The 24,430-nt window shown below is 49.6% G+C and overlaps 1 protein-coding gene across 1 annotated transcript in view; it reads right to left on the bottom strand.

Moving 5' to 3' along the window:
- GAD1 (glutamate decarboxylase 1) overlaps positions 1–24,430 on the bottom strand; it is a 79,358-nt gene that overhangs the window by 49,653 nt on the left and 5,275 nt on the right. The window contains exons 3-5 of the mRNA XM_060257285.1: positions 22,568–22,630; positions 7,154–7,312; positions 1,541–1,783 (exon numbers count right to left, since the gene is read on the bottom strand). Of these exons, the coding sequence (XP_060113268.1) occupies positions 1,541–1,783; positions 7,154–7,312; positions 22,568–22,630 (465 nt within the window). The remainder of the gene's footprint in view (positions 1–1,540; positions 1,784–7,153; positions 7,313–22,567; positions 22,631–24,430) is intronic.

Genomic DNA, 24,430 nt, shown 5'->3' with positions numbered 1-24,430 from the left:
AGGTACTGGCCTATGGGCCCCACGCCTCTAGGGGCCCCGAGCCAGCTCCCCCTCCCCCGTTTCTCCCCCCCTGCATGCAGTCCTCCCAGCCTGCATGCATAGCCAGCAACTGAGCTGCTCTTTGTCCGACTTGCCTGGTGTGGCTGCTGCTGGCATTGTCACCAAATTTACCTCTGTCTGCCTCTCCCCTGGGGCCTTTGAGAAGGTGCCTGCAGGCTGCAGTGGGGGCTGTGAGTGGTGGGGTGAGCACTCCAACTCCGAGATTATTTGCGAGGGGGCTCCTGAAATTTCGACTGCCTAGGAGCCTCCATAGGATTTAATCTGGCACTGTTTACTTGCTTCGTTGATACTCTGCCTTTTCCCTCTATGGTGTCTCAATCCATCATATGTCATTCTCCTCTCCTCCCATTTTATCCTCCATCTGCTACACTTTTTAGATTTCAGGGTTTTCTGCAATCCTGGGGCTTTACTCAGCTTTGCGGAAAGATCTGTTTCATCTGCCCATGGCCCTGGTTTCTAGATTTAAGTGTCCATAGATGGAGGCCACTTTTAAAAGTAATTATATTGATGGTATAACTGGTCTGTGGAGGGTGTTGCCCCTCTGTGGAGGACTACATACAGTTTCTTCTTGAGAGCACCTTCTTTTCTGGCCAGTTTCTTGATTCTACCTATTGAATATCCCTTGTTACAAACTGTGCCTATGTACTGGGTGTGAATCCCTCAACTTGTCTCATAGGGACCTGTGTTAGTAATGCTACTACAGCAGTGCCAGATTAAGCCCTGTGGAGGCCCCTAGGCAGTCAAAATCTTGGGGCAAGTCAGGCAAAGAGCAGCTCAGTTGCTGGCTGCACATGCAGGCTGGGAGGGCTGCAAGCAGGGGGAAAACTGGGAGGGGGGAGCTGGCCTGGGGCCCCTAAAAGCATGGTGGCCCATAGGCCAGTGCCTACTCGGCCTAATTGTCAATCTGGCCTTGTGCTATATGAACATATGAAGCTGTCATACTGAATCAGACCCTTGGTCCATCAAAGTCAGTATTGTCTACTCAGACTGGCAGCGGCTCTCCAGGGTCTCAAGCTGAGGTTTTTCATGCCTATTTGCCTGGACCCTTTTTAGTTGGAGATGCCGGGGATTGAACCTGGGACCTTCTGCTCACCAAGCAGATGCTCTACCACTGAGCCACCGTCCCTCCCTATAGCAATTAAGGGTTATAAAAAAGAACCACTGCAAAGAGCTATGCAAATCCATTGGTGTTTGCAAATTAATTCAGAAAATATCCACTCCTGGCCCTCAAAGGCCTATCCAAATAAGGAGTTCTTGTAATAGTCAGGTTCTCATAACCCCCAGATGGAGGGGATTCTCTATTTGCACTGTATAAAATTTGTATTAAAGTAGTGGCACAAACTGTATCATTTCAGAAAGGACTCAAAGGTTTCTTCCAGCTGTCATTCCCTCCAACATGCAAGCCAAAGGTGCATACACTGAATAGCTTGCTCTCTGCACTCATAGCTCCACGCAGGGCACAGAAAGAGAATTCTCTCACCTGTCCTGACTCCATATTTCAGTGTGTCCCTGCAGTCTACTAAGATCTGTTCAAGTGACTCTGGGTTGTCAGAGAGCTCCAGGTTGAAACCTTCCATGCCTTCCAGGAGCTGATGTGGGTGGTGGAAATCCAGCACCTTGGTGGACCTATCAAAGGTCTTCCGCACATAGGCCAGGAGAATGTCCACCACCTCCAGCAGGAACTGCACCGTCTGCTCCTCTCCATTCTTGGCTGGCAACAAGTCTAAAAAATGGATCAACACATAGCAATCATGGTTAAGGGGGAAGCAAGAGATTCCTTCAGCTCTTCCTATTCTCTTTGTACTCTTTTTGCCAAGTGTCTTGTAAATGTAGATTATATCCTTGTGTGGCATATTCATCCAGAAAAGCAACCACACACACTGTGTATGCCAGGTGTGGCCAAACTGCAGCTTGGAAGCCACATGTGGCTCTTTCACACATATTGTTTTGCTCTCAAAGCCCACACTGCCCCATCAGCGGGCTTTGAGAAAGCATTTCTGTCTTTAACAGTGCAATCCTAAGGAGAGTTACTCCAGTCTAAGCCTATTCATTTCAATGGGCTTAGAATGGAGTAACTCTCCTTAGGATTGCACTGTAAATCACTTCTCCAAGCCAAACCAGGCAGTGGCTTGGAGAATGCATTTAAAGTTAAAGCTGCTTTCTTTCCCTCTCCCCCTCCCTCCCTCCCTGTGGCTCTCAAACATCTGACATCCATGTCTTGCAGCTCTCAGACAGCTGACATTTATTCTTTGTAGCTCTTACATTAAGCAAGTTTGGCCACTCCTGGTGTATACTTTAAGCCTGCAGAACATGGATTGATTACCTTGGGGTGGATGGATTCAGGAAAACAACATTGTTAAAATGGTAAACAGGTGGAGTTTTGCATTTGTTTCAGTGTGTGTTCTTAAGAAGTGTGGAGATTTGGATCTGTGGTGATAATTATTAATATTAGTCAGGGTGGATTACTTAACGCTGAATGTGCAAGTGTGTGTGTGGGTAGGGCCCCTACCATAACAACAGGCTGGGAATTCTCTCTCCTCCCAAAAGCATGCATGGAAGTGATGCTGAATACCAACCCTTTGCTACTCTTCAGCCACTCATATTGTGTCTATAAAAAAGTGGCTCTCAAATGTATGCCATTAGATCATCTCTCTTGAACTCACCACCTTAAGTGGTTGTCACCTTTTATTTCTTGCACAGCTCCTGCACTTTTTAACAGGCTGCATTAAAAGGAGAAATTTCAGAGGGGAGGTTTCTCTACCTCCATCCCCCATTCTGTGAAATGGAACATTGCTTGCTGAATTCCTATATGTCACACATCTACATCAGAAGCCCAAGATCCAATTAGCTCAGAATCTTCTCTTTCTCTACTTCAAGTGCTCAGCTATGCCTTTAACTGTAGTTCGACCTGAAGAAATTCAAGAGGCTCTCTCTGGGTTAAAGTAAGAAATGAATGCTTCCCCTATTGGCATTTTGCTTGCAATGAAGCTGTAATAGGAAAATTAGCCGGGGAGGGGGTCCCTGAGTTTCTTACCAGTCATTTCACTGACATTTCTCACTGGGAGATCTGTGCGCCAAGCAACAGCTATTTAGGATATTCCTCCGCCTTTTCAGAGGATGCGTGCCCACTACACTAAATAATGCATTTTGCAACTGGATTTTGGCTATTCTTACACAGTAAAGATCCAGTTGCAAAACACATTGTTTATGTAGTGTGAATGCAACCTGAGTCCTGCTCAAGGCTGCTTACATTACAGCACAATAACAAAATTAAAAACTAGGCATTAAAAATGGCTCCTACCACCCATTTCTGACATCCTCCTACACTGGGCTTTTTAAAAGCAGGAGCGCACAGGAATGCAGTTTTGGCTGGCTTGGTACCAAGGGGTGTGGCCTAATAGGCAAGTGAGGTCCTGCTGAGCATTTTCTATAAAGAGCCCTGTGTGAAACAATGGTGATGTAAGGGGTATGGCCTAATATGCAAATGAGTTCCTGCTGGGCTTTTTCTACAAAGAAAGCCCTGCTCCTACAAAACTAATGAGCAGAAGTAACTTAATTAACTATACTCCATTCTTCTCTCCAGCCTGTTTCCAAAGCAGTTTACATCATTTTACCCTCCTCCATTTTATCTTCACAACAACCCTGTAAGGTAGATTAGGATGAAAATAAGGGAGAGTGCTTGGATGAAGATCAGCTAACAAGCTTCCCTGGCAGAGTTGGGATTTGAACTTGGGTCTCCCAGATTCTACTCACACTCTAACTACCATGCCAGACTAGCTTTAGATGGCTGATTTCCACAGCAAGGCCACTCCAGATGGTAGGATCTTTGAGTCTAGTCCTGTGGTAATGAAGCCACAGGCTTCTTCAAGTTTCACACAGTTTCCTGATTTCAGTCATTCAGCTAGCTGCAGTAGGAGTTATGTCTTACACCAAAATCCACATTAACATGAAAATAAGAGCCCATTCGGATGGCCATACACATTCTGACATGTGTTTGTATCTGGTGTTTGTAGTCAAAAAATACTTGACAGGATGAGATGACCACCCACCCAATTAACTGATTAAGTGGATTTAATTCACTTCTAACCAGTTAAACGCTTCTGGGTATGAGAGAATGGTTGTGTGGAATAGGCTCTATGGTTTCAATCCTCTCACCTAGGAATAAGTGCTGTGGAACTCAGTGAGATTCTGAGTCAACATGCTGAGAATGGTGCTGCGTGTCTTGCTGATATCAGATTTGCCTTGGAGTAGAAGGTTTGTCCACTGACTTCAGCAGGGTTCTTACCCCATCCTAAATGCACTTATTCAAACTTCAGCCTTGCCGAATGTAATGGAACTTCTGTTGCCAAATAGCAGGGCTTAAAACTACCACCTAGGCATAGGATCTCATGTTAGAAGACAGACTGGAACTGAATCCTCTTGCCATCTATTAAATGGTTTAAAAACCCAAATTACCTCAGCTGTGGGGGAATCTGGGATCACTCTGGTAGTACAATTCTAAATAGAATTATACCCTTCTAAGCCCACTGACCATGTAGCCCTGTGGCGCAGAGTGGTAAGCTGCAGTACTGCAGTCCAAGCTCTGCTCACAACCTGAGTTTGATCCCTGAGGAAGCTGGGTTCAGGTAGCTGGCTCAAGGTTGACTCAGACTTCCATCCTTCTGAGGTCGGTAAAATGAGTACTCAGCTTGCTGGGGGGGGAAGTGTAGATGACTGGGGAAGGCACCCCTAAAAAGTCTGCCGTGAAAACGTCGTGATGCAACCTCACCCCAGAGTCAGAAATGACTGGTGCTTTACCTTTAAGCCCACCAAAATCAGTGGACAGATACCTGTTACTCTGTTTAGGACAGCACTGGATCATCTTTGTTGAATGAGTGGCAATAATCAATATGGTGATTCCAGAACCACCCTAAGCATGGGATTTATTATTATTATTATTTCAGGGAACTTCCAAGTAAAAGGCAGAACCCTGGGCCACTGAAATCAATGCAAAATTTCCAGTTGGTTTCAACTGAACTGTGCCAACTCGAATTATTTAGTATCACCTAATTAAGGCTATGTGAAGCTGGTTAGATTTTGGATAACAATGGCTTTTTGACTACTGAGGGCAATGTGTAGACTCTGGCACAACAGAAATAGGGATGCCAGCCTCCAGGTGGGACTTGGGCATCTACTGGAATTACAGCTCCTCTTCAGACTACGCAGATCTGTTCCCTTGGAGAAAATGGTTGCTTTAGACTCTGCCTTTCCAGGCTCAATCCCCAAATCTCCAGGAATTTCCCAGGCTGGATCTGGCAACCCTAGACTGAAGGCCAAGAAATAGGTCCAGAATAGGAATGGTCATGGAACGCAAAAATGATGGTTTGATTTGTGGTTCGTTGGGTTGCCTGAATCGGTGGTTCAGTTCGTTTTGTGTTTTTTCAATTTCCAGAGCAATTCATGATTAACTTGTTCATTCAGTTCATGAAGGCACAGAACAGCCCCCTAGTGAGCTAGAGATGCCAAACTTGCAACAAACTCTTTAGCAGACTCTTCTTTATCTGCTTTCCAAATTTAGTGTGAATTGGATTCCACGGGGCCAAGCTACAGCCCCCCAAACTGCTCTTCTTGAAGTATGTCAAGCTGGAGAAAAGAAAGGGAAGCTGCCTTCAGCTTCTGGTCAGTTTCACCCCCAGAAAGTTTGGGAATGGATTAGAAGTGGCAGCTCAGCTCTCCCCATCACCCTGACTTCTGTTCAGTTTTTGGTGAAACTGACCAGAAGCCACAGGGGGCTGGGAAAAGCAGAACTATGGCACCAGAAGCGCAGGGGCTGGAGAATCATGCTGGTGTCTGGCTGTCTGGAAAACTGAAGCAAACATGAACCAAACAACATGCCAAGAAAAAAGGCTGGTTCGTTTCATGTTCAGGTGCAGCAGGATCAGATGAACCAGTTTGGAACGAACCACAAATCATGATTAATTACTTGGTTCGTGCCCATTCCTAGTCCAGAACATAGGGCAATATATGTGTCTGGTTTTTTTGTTTATCAGAAGTTAGTTCAAAAACTGTTTTATGTTTCCCAGATTCTCTATTGTCTTTGAGGACTTCACCAGCAGACTAAATAAGTTTGTTTAGTTGCCACAAGTATCTTGTACTTACTGCCTGTAAATTTGGAAAGTGGAAGGGGAAAAAGCCCTCATAGCAATAAACTATATTGACTTGTAGATTAAACATGCCTGTAAAATAGCACATCTTATGTGTAATAGCAAAATAATTATGAGGGGTTTTTTTTGAATAGGAGAAAGTGGTTAGAGGGCTGAATGAGGATCTTGACCAGGGTTCAAATTGCTAGTCTGCCATGAAGCTCAGTGGGAGACCTTGTAATCTCAGCCTAACCTACATCATGGGAATTATATAAACCACTTTGAACTCCTTAGATCAGGTGTGGCCAAACTTGCTTAATGTAAGAGCCACGTAGAATAAACATCTGATGTTTGAGAGCCGCAATGCGTGAGCATCAGATATTGGAAGGAAGGAAGATGGAACGAGGGAAGAAGGAGGGAGGGAGGAAGGAAGGAGGAAGAAGTGGAAAGAAAGCAACTTTAACTTTAAATGCATTCTCTAAGCCTCCAGCTGGCTTGGCTTGGAGAAGTGATTTAAAGAGAGAAATGCCTTCTTCGAGCCAGTGGGGGCTTTGAGAGCCACACAATATATGTGAAAGAGCCACATGTGGCTCCCGAGCCAGAGTTTGGTCACCCCTGCCTTAGATGAAGAGTGGAATATAAATGCACAAGCAGAATGTTGGGGGGGAAAAGGGATTTATAGAAGATTGGCTATAGGATTTGGAGGGGGCTAGGGAAAGAAACAAAAACGAGGCATCATTTCGAGCCCTAAACTCAGCATCCAGGGTTGTGCCCTAAAAGGAGTATCTGGTCATGCACAAAGTGCATTTCTCCTACTGAACTGTCATGCTCACATACCACCACCATGACCCTTGGAATGGAGCTGGTACTTCCAACACCAAAGGTTTGGAGAGCTGCAGGCTGGCTTGAGCCCTGACTTGAAGCTGTGGAAAGGAGGATAGACAAGAGAAAGCAGAACAGAGGCAGCTTACCTCGGGCATAGAGATTGGAGAAATCTGTCTCGGTCCTTCGAAACCTGACTTCCTTCTCGCTGTTCTCGCAGGCCAGCAGGTTCTTGGACGACTGCCTTTCCTTGAGCGCGCTCACCAGGCGGCTTTTGTCTTCCAGGCTGTTATTCCTTTGCAAGAACCCTACATCGTTATTACAAGGGGCACAGGTCAGAGGGGATTTGTTCTCGCTTCCCAGCATCTTGGCTGCAACTAACAAGGCAAGAAATAATCTCTGCCGCTGCCACAATCACAGGAAAGGCAATAGCCCGCCCGCCACTGTCCCACCCTCTTTGCTTGCCCAGCCAGATCCCGTTCAAAGTGGGACTGATTCTGGTGGATCTGGCCTAATGAGGTCAGGGAGGAAGAGTATTTATAGGGAAAGAGAATTCGCCTGGAGGAGAGAGCACTCAAAAGACATCAACTGCAAAAAAGCCAGCCAGGCACAAAATAATAATAAAAAACCCCTCTTATACACACACGCCACTTTTTGTGTGTCATTTACTGTAGTGGTAAATCCTTATTAAGTCGATCGGACAGATTCCACTCCAGTAATCAGCCACCGGAAAGAAGAGAGTTCAGGACAAGTCAATGTAATTATGGCAGCCGTCCTGTCCCAGCCCCCACCCTTCCATCCTTTCCTTTCCTCCCCAGAGGCAAAATGAATGGGCTTTAGAAAGCAGGCAGTAAAAGGAGCCATGGGACTAAAACCAGGGCCAGTGTCAGGCTCTCTTTCTGCGGAATTAAACCAGAGGATGTCTCTCTTTGAAATGCCAATCAAGAAACAACCTCCATATTTCAGCCTGGACTGCTGCTCCAACGCCCAGTCCCTGAACCTAGACCCTGTCATTAGAAAGAGTGTGTCCCAGACACGCCTCGGATTCTGTGGGAGCTCACAGGAGCACAGCTCCTGAACCTTTCTGAGAGTTCCACCTCCTCCCTCTGAGCGTTCCACCTCCTTGTCCATTGAATGGTAGGTGCAGCTGCATAACAATCCCTGGATGAGCTCCACCACCTATTTTTCTACAAAACGACCCCTGGTCCTAGATCAGAAGCAGAATGCATTTCTCTTTTCCCACATCTAGAAACATGTCAGATAGTATCAGGGCTTTTTTGTAGCAGGAACTCCTTTGCATATTAGGTCACACACCCCTGATGTAGCCAATCCTCCAAGAGCTTACAGGGCTCTTAGTACAGGGCCTACCATAAGCTCCAGGAGGATTGGCTATGACTACATCAGGGGTGTGTGGCCAAATATGCAAAGGAGTTCCTGCAACAAAAAAAGCCCAGGATAGCATGACTCCCATTTCAGATGCAGCGCTTTGTTCCCATGCATTGTTCTTCTGGGAAGAAACTTGCAGCTTGAGCTGATCTATGTTGACTCAGAAGTAAGTCCTGTTCAATTCAATGATACGTCTTCCAAGGTCAGAGTGCATAGGACTGTAGCCTGTAGCCTCCATCCCTTTGGATGGAAGTAAAATAAAGCAGGAGTCCAATAGCACATCTGAGAGGAACAGCATACGCTTTCTTTACGAGTCAGAGCTCACTTCAACAGAGGCAATGAAGCGCGCCCCCATTAGCTGGATGCTTTTGTGTGTGTGTGCTAATTGCATTCAATGGGATTATTACTCTCAGGTGGGCAGGTAGGCATAGAATCTCTTGGAAATACCCAGGAGTGTGCTTCCTCTTAACACCCCTAGAAGAAAGATGCATCATCATCCTCCTCCTCCCAAGACTTTCAATGCCGTCCTGTGCAGAGTGCTCCAGTCAAAGCCTGTTTATTTCAAGCCACACATTTCAGGCTGTGAAAGATTTTAGGCAAATCTCTGGCATGTAACGCTTTTTTAGAAAGCAAACTGCACTGATTTTGATAGTTAATTGACCAATCTATTCAAAGCAAAGTCAAGTTACAGTGTTCATACATAGGATTGCCAATCTCCAGGTGGTGGCTGGGGATCTCCAGGAATTGCAACTATCTCCAGACAACAGAGAATGGCCACTAGGTGGACATTTTCCTTTTACCTTTTATTCCCTTAGAAGCTTATTGACCTATAGATCTTAAGCAGCAGAAAATATTATTCCTTATTTTTGGATGTGAGGGCTAAAAGGACGGAAACATCTTTCACAGTTGCTAAGGTAAATGTAGGATCCCTACCACGAAGGAAAAGAGCCAGAATTTCTGGATTTCTGGCAACCCTACATACAGATGAGATTCTGAAAAGGTGGTGGTGGAGGAGGAGAAGGAGAAGGAGAAGGAGGAGAAGAAGGAGAAGAAGAAGATTGGATTTATATCCTGCCCTTCACTCTTAACCTGAGTCTCAGAGCGGCTCACAATCTCCTTTGCCTTCTTTCACCACAACAAACACACTGTGAGGTAGGTGGGGCTGAGAGAGTTCTCCCAGAAGCTACCTTTTCAAGGACAACTCCTACAAGAGCTATGGCTGACCCAAGGCCATTCCAGCAGGTGCAAGTGGAGAAGTGGGGAATCAAACCTGGTTCTCCCAGACAAGATTCTGCACACTTAACCACTACAACAAACTGGCACTACACCAAACTGGGGGCAGTAATGTGCAGCCCAGACTGCCCAGTCCTGTGCTTAGAAGTGTTGTTTGCTCCAGGAAGTCCAGCAGCTCCTTACAAACTAACAACATTTTTATTCTAGGGCAAAGGTGGTTGTCCTCCCCCCCACCCCCCGCAATGAACTAGAGCCCAGGACTTCAGATGCAGTGAGCAGGGCACTTACATAGATGAATGAATATATATATATATATATATATATATATATATATATATATCTCGAAATGTTCTTATGCCAAATTAAAGTCTCTTAAATGAAAACACAGAGACCCTTTCTTCAATAGGTTTGGGTGAGGAATCCCAGATTTTTCAGACTTCCAAATTCAAAGGGGGTATCCCTTTGTTCCATAGGACTTACTTCCAAGGAAGGAGGCACAGACTGGCAAGTTTATTGAGGCTTTCCTCTGCCAAGATTACCACCTGCCAGTGAGGGCCTGGAGACCTTCTGGAATTGCAATTCATCTGCAGGGAGCCAAGGTCAGTTCCTCTGGGGGAAAAAGGGCAGCTTTGGAGAGTGGCGACCAGTGTTCCTTCAAAGCTGAATTAGTGTGAGCTAGCTCGCAGTTTTTTAGCCTTCGGCGCACACGTTTTTGTCTTAGCTCAGGAAACATGGCCCCAGAGCAAACTACGGTAATTTATGTGGCTGCTCACAACCTGCAGTAGCCAGTTTGGTGTAGTGGTTAAGTGCGTGGACTCTTATCTGGGAGAACCGGGTTTGATTCCCCACTCCTCCACTTGCACCTGATGGAATGGCCTTGGGTCAGCCATAGCTCTGGCAGAGGTTGTCCTTGAAAGGGCAGCTGCTGTGAGAGTCCTCTCAGCCCCACCCACCTCACAGGTTGTGGGGGGAGAAGATATAGGAGATTGTAAGCCGCTCTGAAGGGCGAGGTATAAATCTGCAGTCTTCAGTCTTCTTCTTATTAATGCCAGCAGCTCAAAGTAGAATTTGGTCACACAGCTTGGAGGAAGTATTGGTGGAGACTATGGTGTTTTACTTCCTGGAGTTCCTCCCCTCTTCAAACTCTGCCCTCCCCCGGTTCCACTCCCAGATCTCCAGCTATTTCCCAGCCTGGAACTGACAAACCTGACCTCCCAGGTTTCCACTTAGGAAAAGGGGAGTACCAATGACCTTTCGGAGGGGGGGGGCAGGGCTCAGATTAGAATAATTCTCTTGAATTCATCCGGATTTATGATGGTGGGAAGAGCTGGTCTCCTTGAAATCTGGGACAACCCCTCTGTTTTGCAATCCACAACGAACCGGTCAGTTTCTGCTGGCCAAAGCATTCAGCGACCCTAACGTTTGTGGTTTGCTTTTGCTCACAGTTTCCATGGCAACGTGTCAAGGACTCCGGCGGACCATGTCTCTCTCCCTTGCAAGGATGTCTTCCTTTTCCAGAAAGCCTGTTCGTGTTTTGGAACCTGGTTCTCTCTCTCACTCTCTCTTGTTGGCGCCAACAGGAACTGAATGCCAAACAAATCTGCTTCAAGAGGATCGCAGCCTGGTCTGGTGACGCAGAGATGCTTCGGAAGAGGCTGCGGGAAGGGGATCTTTCAGGATGCATTCATCTGCCCTAAGGGTTAGGCACGAAACTTTGGGCGGAGAGAGGGCTCCGAAAATGGAAATAACCTTTAGGGGTCATTTTGTAGAAAAAGAGGTGCCGGAGCTCATTAGCACAGCTCATTTGCACAACTGATTTGCATCTGCCCCACACCCCTGACAGCACCGAAAGGTGGACTAAATCATATCAGCTCAGCATCTACCTTAAAAGGCTTCTGGAATTATAATTGTCCCATCATTCTTTTAAAAATTACTTTCTCCTAGGTGGCCACAGTGGCCTGGTGAAGATTTCCATCTGTCTGCTTTAGATATTTTGGCTATTTCCCCATTTTTTTGGGGGGGGGGATATTAGAAAGTATGTCAGATCTTGGAGTCCAGCAAAATTCTCACAGGGGGGGTTGAACAAGAGTCCGCACACTTAACCACTGCAACAAACTGACACTACACCAAACTGGGGGCAGACTGCCTAGTCCTGTGCTTAGAAGTGCAGTAAGTATTGGGGGGGCGTGGTTAAAAAAGAAAGAGCACAATAAAAGTTAGAGATCCAGGGGATGTTCCAGAAAGGAGGTGGACACTGGCCACACAACAGGACTCTGCTGATAAAAGGGTTTGCAGATTGTTATGACCAGTAACGCTCTTCAGATCCATACAGCGTTTATTCAGAACACAGGCTCGCTCTGTAATCCTTCCAAAGACCCTGCCACGTGGGCCAAAATTATTATCCCCTAGAGAGGACGACTTGGCTGATTAGCAAGTGAGTTTGTGGCTGCAATCTGAATTGGACACTGCTCGGATCTGGCTCCTTTTTAAAAAAAAGTATTGTGTGTGTGTGCCTGGAAGTCATGGTGACCTCCAACGACCCCTACTGGAGCCTGGCCGGATTTTTTCCCCAAAGAGATGGCTTTGAATACTGTCTGCTTCAGCCTCCCGGCGCTGGTATTCCTTTGGAGGAATCCCTTCCATGTACTTGCCTGGGTCGGCCCTGCTTAGCTTCGGAGATCGGGCTTGCCTGGGCTATCCAGGACAAGGCTGAGTGGCCCGGCTCATTTTCTTGAAGATCCAAAAGAAGTGAGCCCAAATCACTACCCTAGACTGTGAGTCAATGCCATTCAGTTTAGCATTAGGCTTGGCCGGTAGATTGGAGAAGTAAATGGCGATCGGTGACTCCAAGGCTGCTTCCTTCAACCGGAAGGCGGGGCGCCCAGGACAGACAGCTCCACTTCCAAAGTGCCCCTTCAGCTCCACCGAGCAGAAAATGAAACCGGGTCCCTTCAAGGAGCCGCTTCATGTATTTGCAAATTGTCGTTCGATGGATGGATGGATGGATGGATGGATGGATGGATGGATGGATGGATGGATGGATGGATGGGTTGCTTCCTTGTTATGTTCGATACCATGCCAATAGAAATTTTTGAAATGTAAACGGGGTCCCGAATAGAGCCGGCATGGCCTCGTGGTTGAGGTGCTAGGCTAGGAGCAGGGAGACCTGGTTTCCGATTGCCCACTCCCTTACGACTTCTCGGGGTCACCTCACCTACCTCTCAGGGTTGTTGTTGTGAAACTATAATGGAGAGGAGGAGGAGAGCCCCCTCGGAGGGACAGTGGAATGAAAAGGTCATAAATAAACGCATCCTTTTAAGAGCGGAACCTTATCACGGGCAAGGACTAGCAGGGCTGCGATCACACACGCTAAATAATGCACTTCCCATTGCGCTTTCCAACGGGGTTTTACTGCGTGAAATGGCAAAATCCAGTTGGAAAGTGGATTGAAAGTGTGTGTGATGGCAGCCTAGGTCTGGGGGATCCTGCGCTAGCTTCCCCCAAAGTAGTCCTGGCTTTGCGAGGGCTGCTCTGGAACTTCTTAAGACTTCTTCCAGCCAAACAATGGCCCGTTTCCCCGCCGCTCCTTGGGCACATGGAGCCGACTTAAACCCCACTGAAAGGCAGCAGGACTCAAAACTGCAGCTCTGCGAAGGGAGGGAAGTGGCCTGGGTGACTTCATCAGGGCCTGGAGGTACGCGGGGCGGGGGGGTGGGGGGGTGGGGAGATAATGAGGCGTGTAGAGGGGCAGGAGAAGAAAAGAGCCCCGAGGGTCCTAGCTGCCTTTAATAGCCGTGACCAAGTGAGGAAATCTACCAACTTCTCCGAGGCCTGGAGGGGCCAGGGGAGCCCAGCCTCTTCAGGAAGAAGAGGAAGAGGAAAAAGAAGAGGAGGAGGAGACTGCAGATTTATACCCCGCCCTTCTCTTTGAATCAGAGACTCAGAGCGGTTTACAATCTCCTTTACCCTCCCCCCACACTCCTGTGAGGTGGGTGGGGCTGAGAGCTCTCACAGCAGCTGCCCTTTCAAGGACAACTCCTACCAGAGCTATGGCTGACCCAAGGCTATTCCAGCAGGTGCATGTGGAGGAGTGGGGAATCAAACCTGGATCTCCCAGATAAGAGTCTGCACACTTCACCACTACACCTCTCTAGGGGCAGCAGCCCGGGCTAGTATTTGGATGGGAGATCAGCGCGGAAGTCCCGGGTTCCTCCGCAGAGGCAGGCAAAAGCAACCCCACTTCTGTGTTCCTCTCTTGCCCTGAAACCCCTACAGGATCGGCTGTTCCTAATCGCAACCCGTGAGCATCGCCTTCCAGAAAACTCAGTTAAAGCAAGATCTGGTCCTCGGTGCTATCTACAGAATCCGAATCCGTCCCTCCAACACACGCGCTGCTCTTTCTTCTTCTTCACAAATTAAATCAATTATTTTCTGTTAAAAGAAACCGAGCCTCTGTAAGGATGATATATCAGTAAATCTCCAACGAATAAAGTTAACCAGGTTGTTGCATCTTAGTGATGTTGAAGTAATGGGTACAAATTAGGCAATTATTTTACAGCAGGCGGCCTTCTCTCTCGCTGCCCCCCCGCCCCCTTTCCCAGGAGCTAATTCGTCTTGATTTTACTTTACCGGGCAGAACAAAACGGGAGCCAACGATTTCCGAGGCAAGCCTGAAAAGCGTGAGCGAAAATATTATTACCCACGGGGGGTCTGATGATGCCAAGCGGTGGGAAGGGCGAGTTGCTCCTTCTCCATTAGCATCACTCCGGATTAGAAATGTCTCTTTTGTGGTTCCCCGGAGGGACCTCTTTTTCGGACCGACAGTTCCTCGAGGCTCTGGACTTTGCTTCTCATCTTCCAGGTTAGAAGAGAAAACTCGCGTCCCTTCCTAGGCTGGGGAGGGGAGTAGCCGGGGCTCAGGGGCAGAGCAGCTGCTTCGTTCGCACGCAGAAGGTTCCAGGTTCAATTCTGGCTTCAGTGGCTCAGGACCCTGAGACCCTGCAGTGCCGCTGCCGGTCTGAGCAGACAATCGCACGTTGATGGACCAAGGAGTTTAATATAACTCCGGAGGAGCAGCAGAAGAAAAGAGCCCCGGGGGACCTAGCTGGATGGATGCTGCCTTTAATAGCCCCGGCCAAGTGAGGAAATCCACCAACTTGACCAGCCTATCCGAGGCCAGGAGGGGCCTCCGGAGTTTAATAGAAACGAGGGTGTCCTTAGAGTACAACGTGGAGTCAAAGCCAGGAAAAGTCTGCCCGGGAGACTGTGTGGAAGAGGGCACGTTTGTCCCCTGTCAAGGGACTGTCTAAGAACCGCTCCCCAAGTCATCCAGGAATGGGATCCGAGAAGTGGGGCAAGATTTCGGATGAACTGGGCACCCTCTCCTTTTCGAACAGATCTACTGATCCGTCTGTTTGCCTTTTAAGTCTTCAGATCTCAGAACAAACATCCCTCCTGTTCCTGAAGTCGCGTTTCAAGCGTGGGGCTTCAAGTTACTTGTTTCGAAAGGAGGTTCTGTAGTTCCTCATGCAGCCTCCAAGAGCAGCAGCCTACAAGGAACTTTTGCAGGGTTGCCAGATGAAGAAGACGACATTGGATTTATATTCCGCCCTCCACTCAGAGTCTCAGAGCGGTTCACAATCTCCTTTACCTTCCTCCCCCACACCAGACAACAGGTGGGTGGGGCCGAAAGAGCTCTCACAGCAGCTGCTCTTTCAAGGACAACTCCTGCGAGAGCTATGGCTGACCCAAGGCCATTCCAGCAGCTGTTAAGTGGAAGAGTGGGGAATCAAACCCCAGATAAGAGCCCGCACACTTAACCGCTACACCAAGCTGCCTCTTTAAACTCCTAAAGATTTGGGGATGTAGCCTGAGGACAGATACCTCGATGGGGTACACTGCCCCAGACTTCACCTCCAAAGCATCCATTTTCTCCAGGAGAACAAATCTCTTCAGTCTGGAGATGAACTGTAATTCCAGGGGGTCCCCAGGTCCCACCTGGAGCTTGACATCCCTAGGAGCTTCCAAGTCAACATGCTGAGGCTCGCAGAGTGGCAACATCCCCGTGATCACAGCCGCAGCACTGGAGAGCCAGTTTGGTGTAGTGGGTAAGTGTGCGGACTCTTATCTGGGGGAACCGGGTTTGATTCCCCACTCCTCCACTTGCAGCTGCTGGAATGGCCTGGGTTAGTCATAGCTCTGGCAGAGGTTGTCCTTGAAAGGGCAGCTGCTGTGAGAGCCCTCTCAGCCCCACTCACCTCACAGGGTGTGTGTTGTGGGGGGAGAAGATATAAGAGATTGTAAGCCGCTCTGAATCTCTGATTCAGAGAGAAGGGCGGGGTATAAATCTGCAATTCTTCTTCTTCTGAGAACCACCTGCTATCCAACCACCAGCAAACTCCCACAAATTGTCACCGGCTGGAATCTAAGTAGAAATGCTCCTAGAACTTGGTGATGTCCTCATTGGATCAAGCGACGCCCGCCTCTTCTGACATCAGGGGCATCACCGCCCAATGAGGAAATCGCGGTTCATGACAGCTGCGTTACTGGATTCTGATTGGCCAAACAGGTGATAAAAGTTTCCAGAGCAGGAGCGCGCTGGGGAGGGTTCGATTTCCCATTAAGGCGATTAGGAAAAAGGAAAGGTCCCCTGTGGAAGCACCAGTCATTTCCGACTCTGGGGTGACTGCTTTCACAACGTTTCCACGGCAGACTTTTTACGGGGTGGTTTGCCATTGGCTTCCCGTCATCTACGCTTTCCCCCCCAGCAAGCTGGGGACTCATTTTACCGACCTCGGAAGGATGGAAGGCTAAGTCAACCTCGAGCCGGCTACTTGAAAACCCAGCTTCCGCCGGGGATCGAACTCGGGTCGTGCGCAGCTTTAACACTCTGCGCCACGGGGCTCTTGCGATTAGAGGGAGAGTGAAATGCGCTCAAGTTAAACAGAAGGCCCGCCAAAGTCGCTGGTTGTTGGAAGCAAGGATTGCACCGGGGACGAGGCGGCCCGAAAAACTGCATAGAACAAATTGCTGTCCCCTGTTTCCTTTCAGATGCGTCACTGGCATGGATTTCTTTAAAAAAAATGAAAGCGGCAATTATTTGCATTGCTTTGCATACTTAAATGCATGGTATTGAAACCATGCTTTACTTTAGGAATCTGATCCCAACGAAAAGGAAGTACATCGCTCGACCCTGTTTTCGGTACTTGGGCCTGTCCTGGTTTACGGATGACACGAAATTTTGTTAGGCTTTAAGGTGGCACTATAGAGTCCCGTTTCATTTTATTTCTTCTATGAAGCCCTTCTCTGCTTTGGTTTTGGTGGATCAGGACCCGGCTGCTCCCGGAGGCCCCTCCTCCCTAGCAGGCACCAGCCCCCCCCCCCTCCCCACACTTAGCGGCTCAGATCGGACGAGATTGGGCTAGCCGGCCTCTCCAGGTCAGGGGGCAATCTCATTTTTTCGGATTTTTAAAAATGAACCTCCCTGTTCTTTCTCTTGGCAAGACTACTTTCGGACTTGGACGGGCGTGGGCTTTTGGGTGGAAGGCTGCTTGGTTTTCTTGCATGCCTGTGGATACGCTGAAGAAGAGTTCTCTGTGACTCAAGAATGTTGAGCATCCGTTTTGTTTTGGATTTTTAGTCACTTTGCTCTGTCATGTTTTGTTTTCTGGAGAGGGGGCAGCGCGCTTACTCAAGAGTAAATCTCAGAAACGAAGCGCGTTGGCCCTAATTGGTGCTTGGATGGGAGACCACCAAGGAAATCCTGGGTCGCTATACAGAGGGAGGCAATGGCAACCCACCTCGGAATGTCCCTTGCCTTGAAAACCCTGCTGTCAGCTGCGACTTGATGGCAAGCAAAACAAACCACCACCCATGTTTCACCACCGTATAATTTTATGCCAGCAGCTCTACATTTTCACTTAAATGCATCAACTGACTTAAGAACATAAGAGAAGCCATGTTGGATCAGGCCAGTGGCCCATCCAGTCCAACACTCTGTGTCACACAGTGGCCAAAAAACCCCCAAGTGCCATCAGGAGGTCCACCCGTGGGGCCAGGACACTAGAAGCCCTCCCACTGTGGTCCCCCCGCCCCACAGCACCAAGAATACAGAGCATCACTGCCCCAGACAGAGATCCAACAATACGCTGTAGCTGACTTGTCTATTTGAACTTCTGGCCTCTCTCCTCATAGTTACTTGCAAGGTTATTCTGTTCCAGGCACACAGTCAATCCGCTCCTTGACGATCTGTAACCTTTCTACCTGCTCCCCCCGACACTTACCCTCGAGAGACTTACCCTTCAGAGAACAGAGTTCACGCTCTGCCTTAACTCCTCCCCCTTTAGGATCCCTCCCCTCCCCTGAACCAGCATCTGAAGAAGCCCGGCTGTGACTCCGGATCTTTAGATACATGCGGCTAGTCTTAAAGAAGAAGAGCTTGGATATATTTATACCCTGCCCTTCGCTGCCCGAAGCACTCTCAGAGCGCCTTCTAATCTCCTTTCCCTTCCCCTCCCCACAACAGACACCCCGTGAGGTAGGTGGTGGGGCTGAGAGAGTTCTGACAGAAACTGCTCTTGAGAGGAACAGCTCTGCGAGAACTTGTGACTGACTCGAGATCAGATCAGCAGGTGCATGTAAGGGCGTGGGGAATCAAACCCGGTTCTCCCAGATTAGAGTCCGCCTCTTAACCACCACATCAAACTGGCTCTTAAGGGGCCACTGGCCTTTTAAATTGTTTCTCCAACTCCTAAAGCCCACCGACCTCATATGGAGACTCATATTCAGGGCTAATGCTTCGGCAGGAGAGAGCTGCTTTCTCCCCAAAAGCAGACCTTCCACAGGGCAACTTCAATGAGATTGGCCCGCAGGGATCTGTCCATCCCACTCTGCTTTCCTTCCCTAACGTTTTCTCTCCCCCCCCCCCCCCGCAAAGCTGCTAGACCTCTTGTTGGTCAGACATGCATGATGGGATAAATGCAACAGAACCGAGGCCCTGTCTTGCATCAGTAAGATTAGATAGTCCTCTGCAGGATTGCTCAGATGAAAGTGCCATTGTATCCTATTGGACTTTCTCCCAGGTAAGTGGGCGCAGGATTGCCCGGTAAATAGACATGGCGGCATCGCTAGGTAAAGTCGATATCCCACCTTTTACATTTGAAAGTGCAGCGTTTCAGCATAATTATGGGCTTTTGTCCCGGCGAAATGAGATATAGAATTGCACGTTGCCCCCCCCCCCTCCCGCCGCTTAAAATTGTTCCTCTTGTTTTGCCTTTTATGTTTGGTTGAGGCAGGATCCGGAAGTCAGGGACTGGCTGCCTTTTGTTGGCAGAGTAATTAGCACAGCAAGGGTGCACAACCTGATTAAAGAGTAAAGGTTTATTTAGGAACTAATATACTTGATAAGAGACAGAGATAGGTTTCCTAACTACATCCGTAGCACAGAGAGAGAGCAAGACTGAGTGTGGCACTTCCAGAAGAAGCGGGAAATCTGGAGACGGACAAAGAAGGACACTTTAAAGGAGAGCAGGGGCTGACCTCCCTATCCTATCGTCTTCTTGCTACCCTCCCTGCAGGGTCTTTTCTTCTTCTTTGTACACCAGACATTGCCTTTCCCCACACCTTCTGCCTACTGTGACATTTGCTTTGATGGGCGAATTGCGTTTATCATGCCCCTTGGTTCGTCCACTCCAACTTTTAAAAGTGTTGCAAACAACGCAAAGGTTCTCCAAGATGTTTTTGAAGCGATGGGAAGGGGGATCTTATTCAAAAATATAACGTCTTGGATATTTGGATTTCCAGTCTGACAGAACAAAGGAATTCTGCAGGGCTCCTTTCGCAAACGGAGTCTGCCTTCTGCGTTTCCATTACATTGCCGCTAAAGGGCGTGTCTGTCTGTGTGCATAGAAATAAAAACCGTGCCATCGACTTTCCGGGGAGTAAGCCCCACTGAATAAAATGGGATTTACTGCTGAGCAGAACTGCTTGCTAAAGAGAATTGAACCGTAGGCGGTCCAATCTCTGTCTTGCCCGTCCTTACAAACAAACAAATGCATTTAGGAATGATTAAAGGTTTGCCTTCCCTTCCTACCCGCCCTCCAAAGGATTTGGCAGCATGAGCAGGGCCTGAGGGTTACAAGAGTTCACCACTGGTGTGGACGGCTCAGAGATCAGCCCTAAACATTGGTATGGCTGGCGATCGGTCACGAGGGACGCTCAAAACCTCAACCTCCCTTCTCCACTCAGGCGAGCCAGTTTGGTGTAGTGGTTAAGTGCTTGGACTCTTATCTGGGAGAACCGGGTTCGATTCCCCATTCCTCCACTTGCACCTGCTGGAAAGGCCTTGGGTCAGCCATAGCTCAAGCAGAGGTTGTCCTTGAAAGGGCAGCTGCTGTGAGAGCCCTCTCCAGCCCCACCCACCTCACAGGGTGTCTGTTGTGGGGGAGGAAGATAAAGGAGATTGTGAGCCGCTCTGAGACTCTTCGGAGTGGAGGGCGGGATATAAATCCAATATCATCATCATCATCAGTCATATAAGCCACCGCTGGCCCGTTTTAGGGGACCGGGTGAGCGTAGTTCAAAGGCCCCTCAAGCGACCACCTAGCCTGGATTGCTCAAGTGCGTTGTGAATGGCCCTGGGGTTCAACGCCGAGAGGCCCAGAAACGAACTCCGAGTCCGGGACCGCGCAGTGGGGTTGGGCAGGTTTCGACTGGCGCCTCGGAAGCTCCGGCAAGCGGCGGCTGCAACGCGCGTTGGCCGACCGGGCTTGAAATGAGCGCCGCCGCCCGACGCCTCGGTGGGCTGAAGCGCGCTGGGAATCGCGGCGGCGCTTTTCGCCCGCTGGGCTCAAGGAGCGCCCTCCCCGTCGGTCCACCTGGGTCGTCTAGCACCCCCCCCCCCCCTATCGGTGCTGCTTGCCGGGCTGCATGGAAACGGCGGTGGTGGGGAGGGGGGGGGGCGGGGAGACACTGGTCGCTGCAGCCGCCGAAGGGGCCGGGCAGGGACACGGCCCATTAAGCCGAAATCCGGAGCTATTTATAGCGAAGAGAAAGCCGCCTGGCGGAATCGAACAGCAGCGCAGCTTCGGCTCCAAGGCAACGCCTATCTGGCTAAGGATGAAGGGGCGGAAAACGTGGGCGCTTTAAAGCCCCGGATCCCCTCGACTGCAAATGGGAAGGCGCCGTTTCCTTGGCCTGGAACCCACCTTCGCCTTCTATCAAAGCCGTTCTTGTTTAACGACACAATCACACGTGCTAAATAATGCCGTTTCAACCCGCTTCAAATCCACTTCCAAACAGGGTTTTGTCAGTTCAAGCAATAAAATCCAGTTGGAAAGTGCGTTGCAAGTGGATTGAAACAGCATTGTGTAGCATGTGTGACTGCAGCCATATGTTGCTTTTCCAGCCCTGTTGGCTGATCAGGAAATGCCTTGGAGCGAGATCTCTCAGCTTGGGGCTTGTTTGAGGCCGGTTGAGCGTCGCAGTCTGCGCTGGCGGGAGAAAGGAAGCCTCCCTCGTCCGCCGACGGGGCAGGGCTCCTTTCATGTCAGGCAGGATCGAACTGCATTTCCCAGTTCCAAAGCCGGCATCGGCGTGGCTGTGCCCCCCGAGGGGTGTACCCACAACTGGGCCGGGCAGGCGTGAGAAAGCAATCTGGGGGCAGAGGCAGGCGGGCAGGCGGGCGAGCTCTCGTTATCCGCCCATGAATCTCCCGCTGCAACCCGGCTGCGATCTGACGGCGTTATTTGTTGGCGGCCGGTCCGCCTTTCATTCGGGGCTTGCCAGCGCCTATCTCGCGGCCGCAGCAGCCTGACGGATGGCTCTTTAATAAGGCTCGCGTTAATCTTTCTTCCCCAGGAGATCTGTATTTTCTGGCCCGATAAGGCTGAGAAATTTCAGACAGGGAGCGGGGGGGGGGGAGCAGTCGCTCCCCTCCTCCCCCCCCCCCTTCGCAGCCTTCCATTCTCGCAGGCACCACACCCCCTTCTGCTCGCCTCTGCTCTTGAACAAGCTCGCAGGAGGCTACGGGCGAAGCTGCTACGAGAGGGCCCCCTCGGCCATCGCAGCGGCTTGGAGACCGCGGGGACAAAACGCAGGCCGGCCAAAAAACACCCACGCCCAGGACTGAGCAGCTACAGCGTGTGCGGACCCCACCCCCCCGCCCAAGGCAAGCCTGCGCTTCTACCCGCAACCCCTAGATCAGCAGCACACCTGTTCTCCCTCCAGATCTCCCCCCGCTTCCGCGCCACAAAAGTGGCCTTCCAAAAATACACTTTGGTGTTGGATGCACGGCGCCAGCACCCATCTCCCCATGCCGCCTATTTTCGTAGTAGCACCAGCATGTCAACGTAATTTTTTTTAAACCCCAAAACCAAAACTAATAAGTAAATTCTTTCGCCAAAGATAGCTGCCCTGGATAGGATTTCTAAAAATTAACCACTCCCCCACCCCCCAGTCCCAAAAACCCTGGTAGTGTTGTGGCCTTTCTGCCAGCAGGTGGCGCGCGAGCCTATGGCACAGCTCAGCGCGCCTTCAGCAGATTAGACACAAACACGAAATAGGATTTTTACCCTCCCCGCCCACCCAGCAAGCAAGTCCCCCTCCCCGCGCTCTTCTGCTCAGCAAATTTAGGATTATTGCTGGCCGCAGCCTCGTTAGAGCTCTCAGCGGAGGTGGAGGAGGAGCCGCTCTTCGCAATTGCATTGCTTTTGTGGTTGTGTTTTGTTTTGCCTCAACTGAAGATACGGGGGTGGGGGACTTCTTTGTGAACCAGCCTATTTGTTTCGTTGCAGAAACTGCCTTGAATCGGAGATAAGAAGCTTCGTAGCTGATTGTGGACTCCAAAGCGGATGCCACGGGGCGGGATGGGGGAGTGAAGAAGGCTACACTTTGGCGGGGGGGGGGGGGAGGCACATATCTTGAGTCCGATTTTATTTTGTACTTACCACATATCTTGAGTCCGATTTTCTTCGTGCAGCCGTGAGCCACTCCACACCAGGTATCGTAGGCTTAAAGAAGGAAGGGGGCGGAAAGAAAGAACACACACTCAAGGTTTATGGCATGCAAAAACACAGTGGCCACCAGCCGCACGCTTCTGCCCGAACAGTCGTCAACAGGCGGACTCAATGTTAAGAGCCAGCAGTTATGGGTCAGAGATGGAAGAATATTTTCCAAGGCGATTTGTACTAGCAATACATGGGTTTGGTAGGCTTTTTGTTTGAGGAGGTGGGTGGTCGTGGTGGAAACTGGGTGCTAATTTGCTTTCCTTTGGCAAATGCCCGCAAAATGGAGCGTAACCAGGCAATAGGCAGAGTGCAGGATCTCTGCTATTGTTCCCTGGGAATGTGAATATAGCGGGCTTAAGAAGACGCCAGCAGGAAAGGCACCCCGCTTCGTTCCAAACACCCTTTCTCCCCTTCTGTTCTCTGTTACCGCGAAATCTAGACATTTTACCGAGCTGGGAGCTCTTCCAGACTAACGAAGGTGCCCATGAGTCCTTTGTGGAAAAGATGTCGGACTTTAGGTCAACGTTTCTTTCATTTGTGGCGAATAGTAGCATCGCTTTGGCCCAGGAATATTTCTGTTATGCCCCAGTCTGAGGAATGTGTGGCTGGAAGAAAGTGGGCATTGTTTCCTTCCCTCTGCGATCTCTCTGACCATGGTCAGGTTTGCAAGAGCTCTCAAAACACACACACACACACGCATATAATTTCTGCAGTCTTTGCCATCGCAATAGAAAGAAGCCATATGCACTCCCCACGCTTTCTGCGGCAAGTTATCTCACACACCCCTTCATTAGCAATCACACACAGACATACTTCTGTGACTCTGTAGTAAAGTCAGGCTTACGGTAATGTCTCCTTTTCGAGGCAATGTTGGAACAGGGTTGGAGGGCAGTATCGGGATGAGTGTGCGTGCGTGAGCACGCGCGTCCACACGACCCCCCCTCCCCTTAGTAGCATAATGGTTCCTATCATGAAGATGGAAGACGGAAAAGGCATCTGGGAGAAAACCTGATGTATTGGCAGGTCTCCAAGAAAGTGGCAGCTTAAAAATAAACCGGCATGAAATGGGGTCAAGGAAGAGTTCAGGAATTAATTGGGTGAAAAATAGTATTTGACTAGATGATCGGACTTGCATGGCTAGCTCGCAGCCGGATTGATGAGGAGTCGGGGACACACGTTGAAATGCTTCTCACGTCTTCTCGCCACCCCCCCCCTGCCCCCGCCCCCGGAGCCGATCCCATTCATGCCTTCCTTCCTTCCTTCCTTCCTTTCTTCATTCATGCAGCCCCGCCCCGCCCGCAAGCCGAGCGCGCGCTGTGCGCTGTCCAGCATCCCAGGTGCTGAAGGCGACGGTGACCTTCAATCGGCGCCCAGGGGAAGAGTCGCGCGTGTCCCCTCTACAAGCACTCGGCCAGGACTACACGGAACCGCCGAGAATTCCCTTTCCCCGCCTGCATCGGAGGCCTTTGCTTGTGGAATCTCTTTTCTGGCTATCGCAAGGGCGGGTCAGAAAAGAAAGAAGCCAAAGAGGAAGAAAAAGAAATGATTGATTTGGTTCTTTTAAAATACCGGATAGGGGATACAGTAAGGAAGAAGTAAAGGATTCAGGGCGAGGAAAACAACCAATTTCCCCTGTCAAAACCCCTTGGGGCGAAGAGACTTCCAGAAGTGTAGTCAATAGAAAGGAGGCACGTTTTTAAAAACCGAACATCTGTAGCCGCGCTTATTCATTCAGACCCGAACGGGAAAAGAGGGGGTGGGGTGTGCAACTCAGAAGAAACCCGGATACTGCAGCATCTTTGA

The sequence above is a fragment of the Heteronotia binoei genome, chromosome 16, assembly GCF_032191835.1.
Source record: "Heteronotia binoei isolate CCM8104 ecotype False Entrance Well chromosome 16, APGP_CSIRO_Hbin_v1, whole genome shotgun sequence".
NCBI lineage: Eukaryota > Metazoa > Chordata > Lepidosauria > Squamata > Gekkonidae > Heteronotia > Heteronotia binoei.
This window is presented reverse-complemented; position numbering and strand designations above follow the sequence as displayed.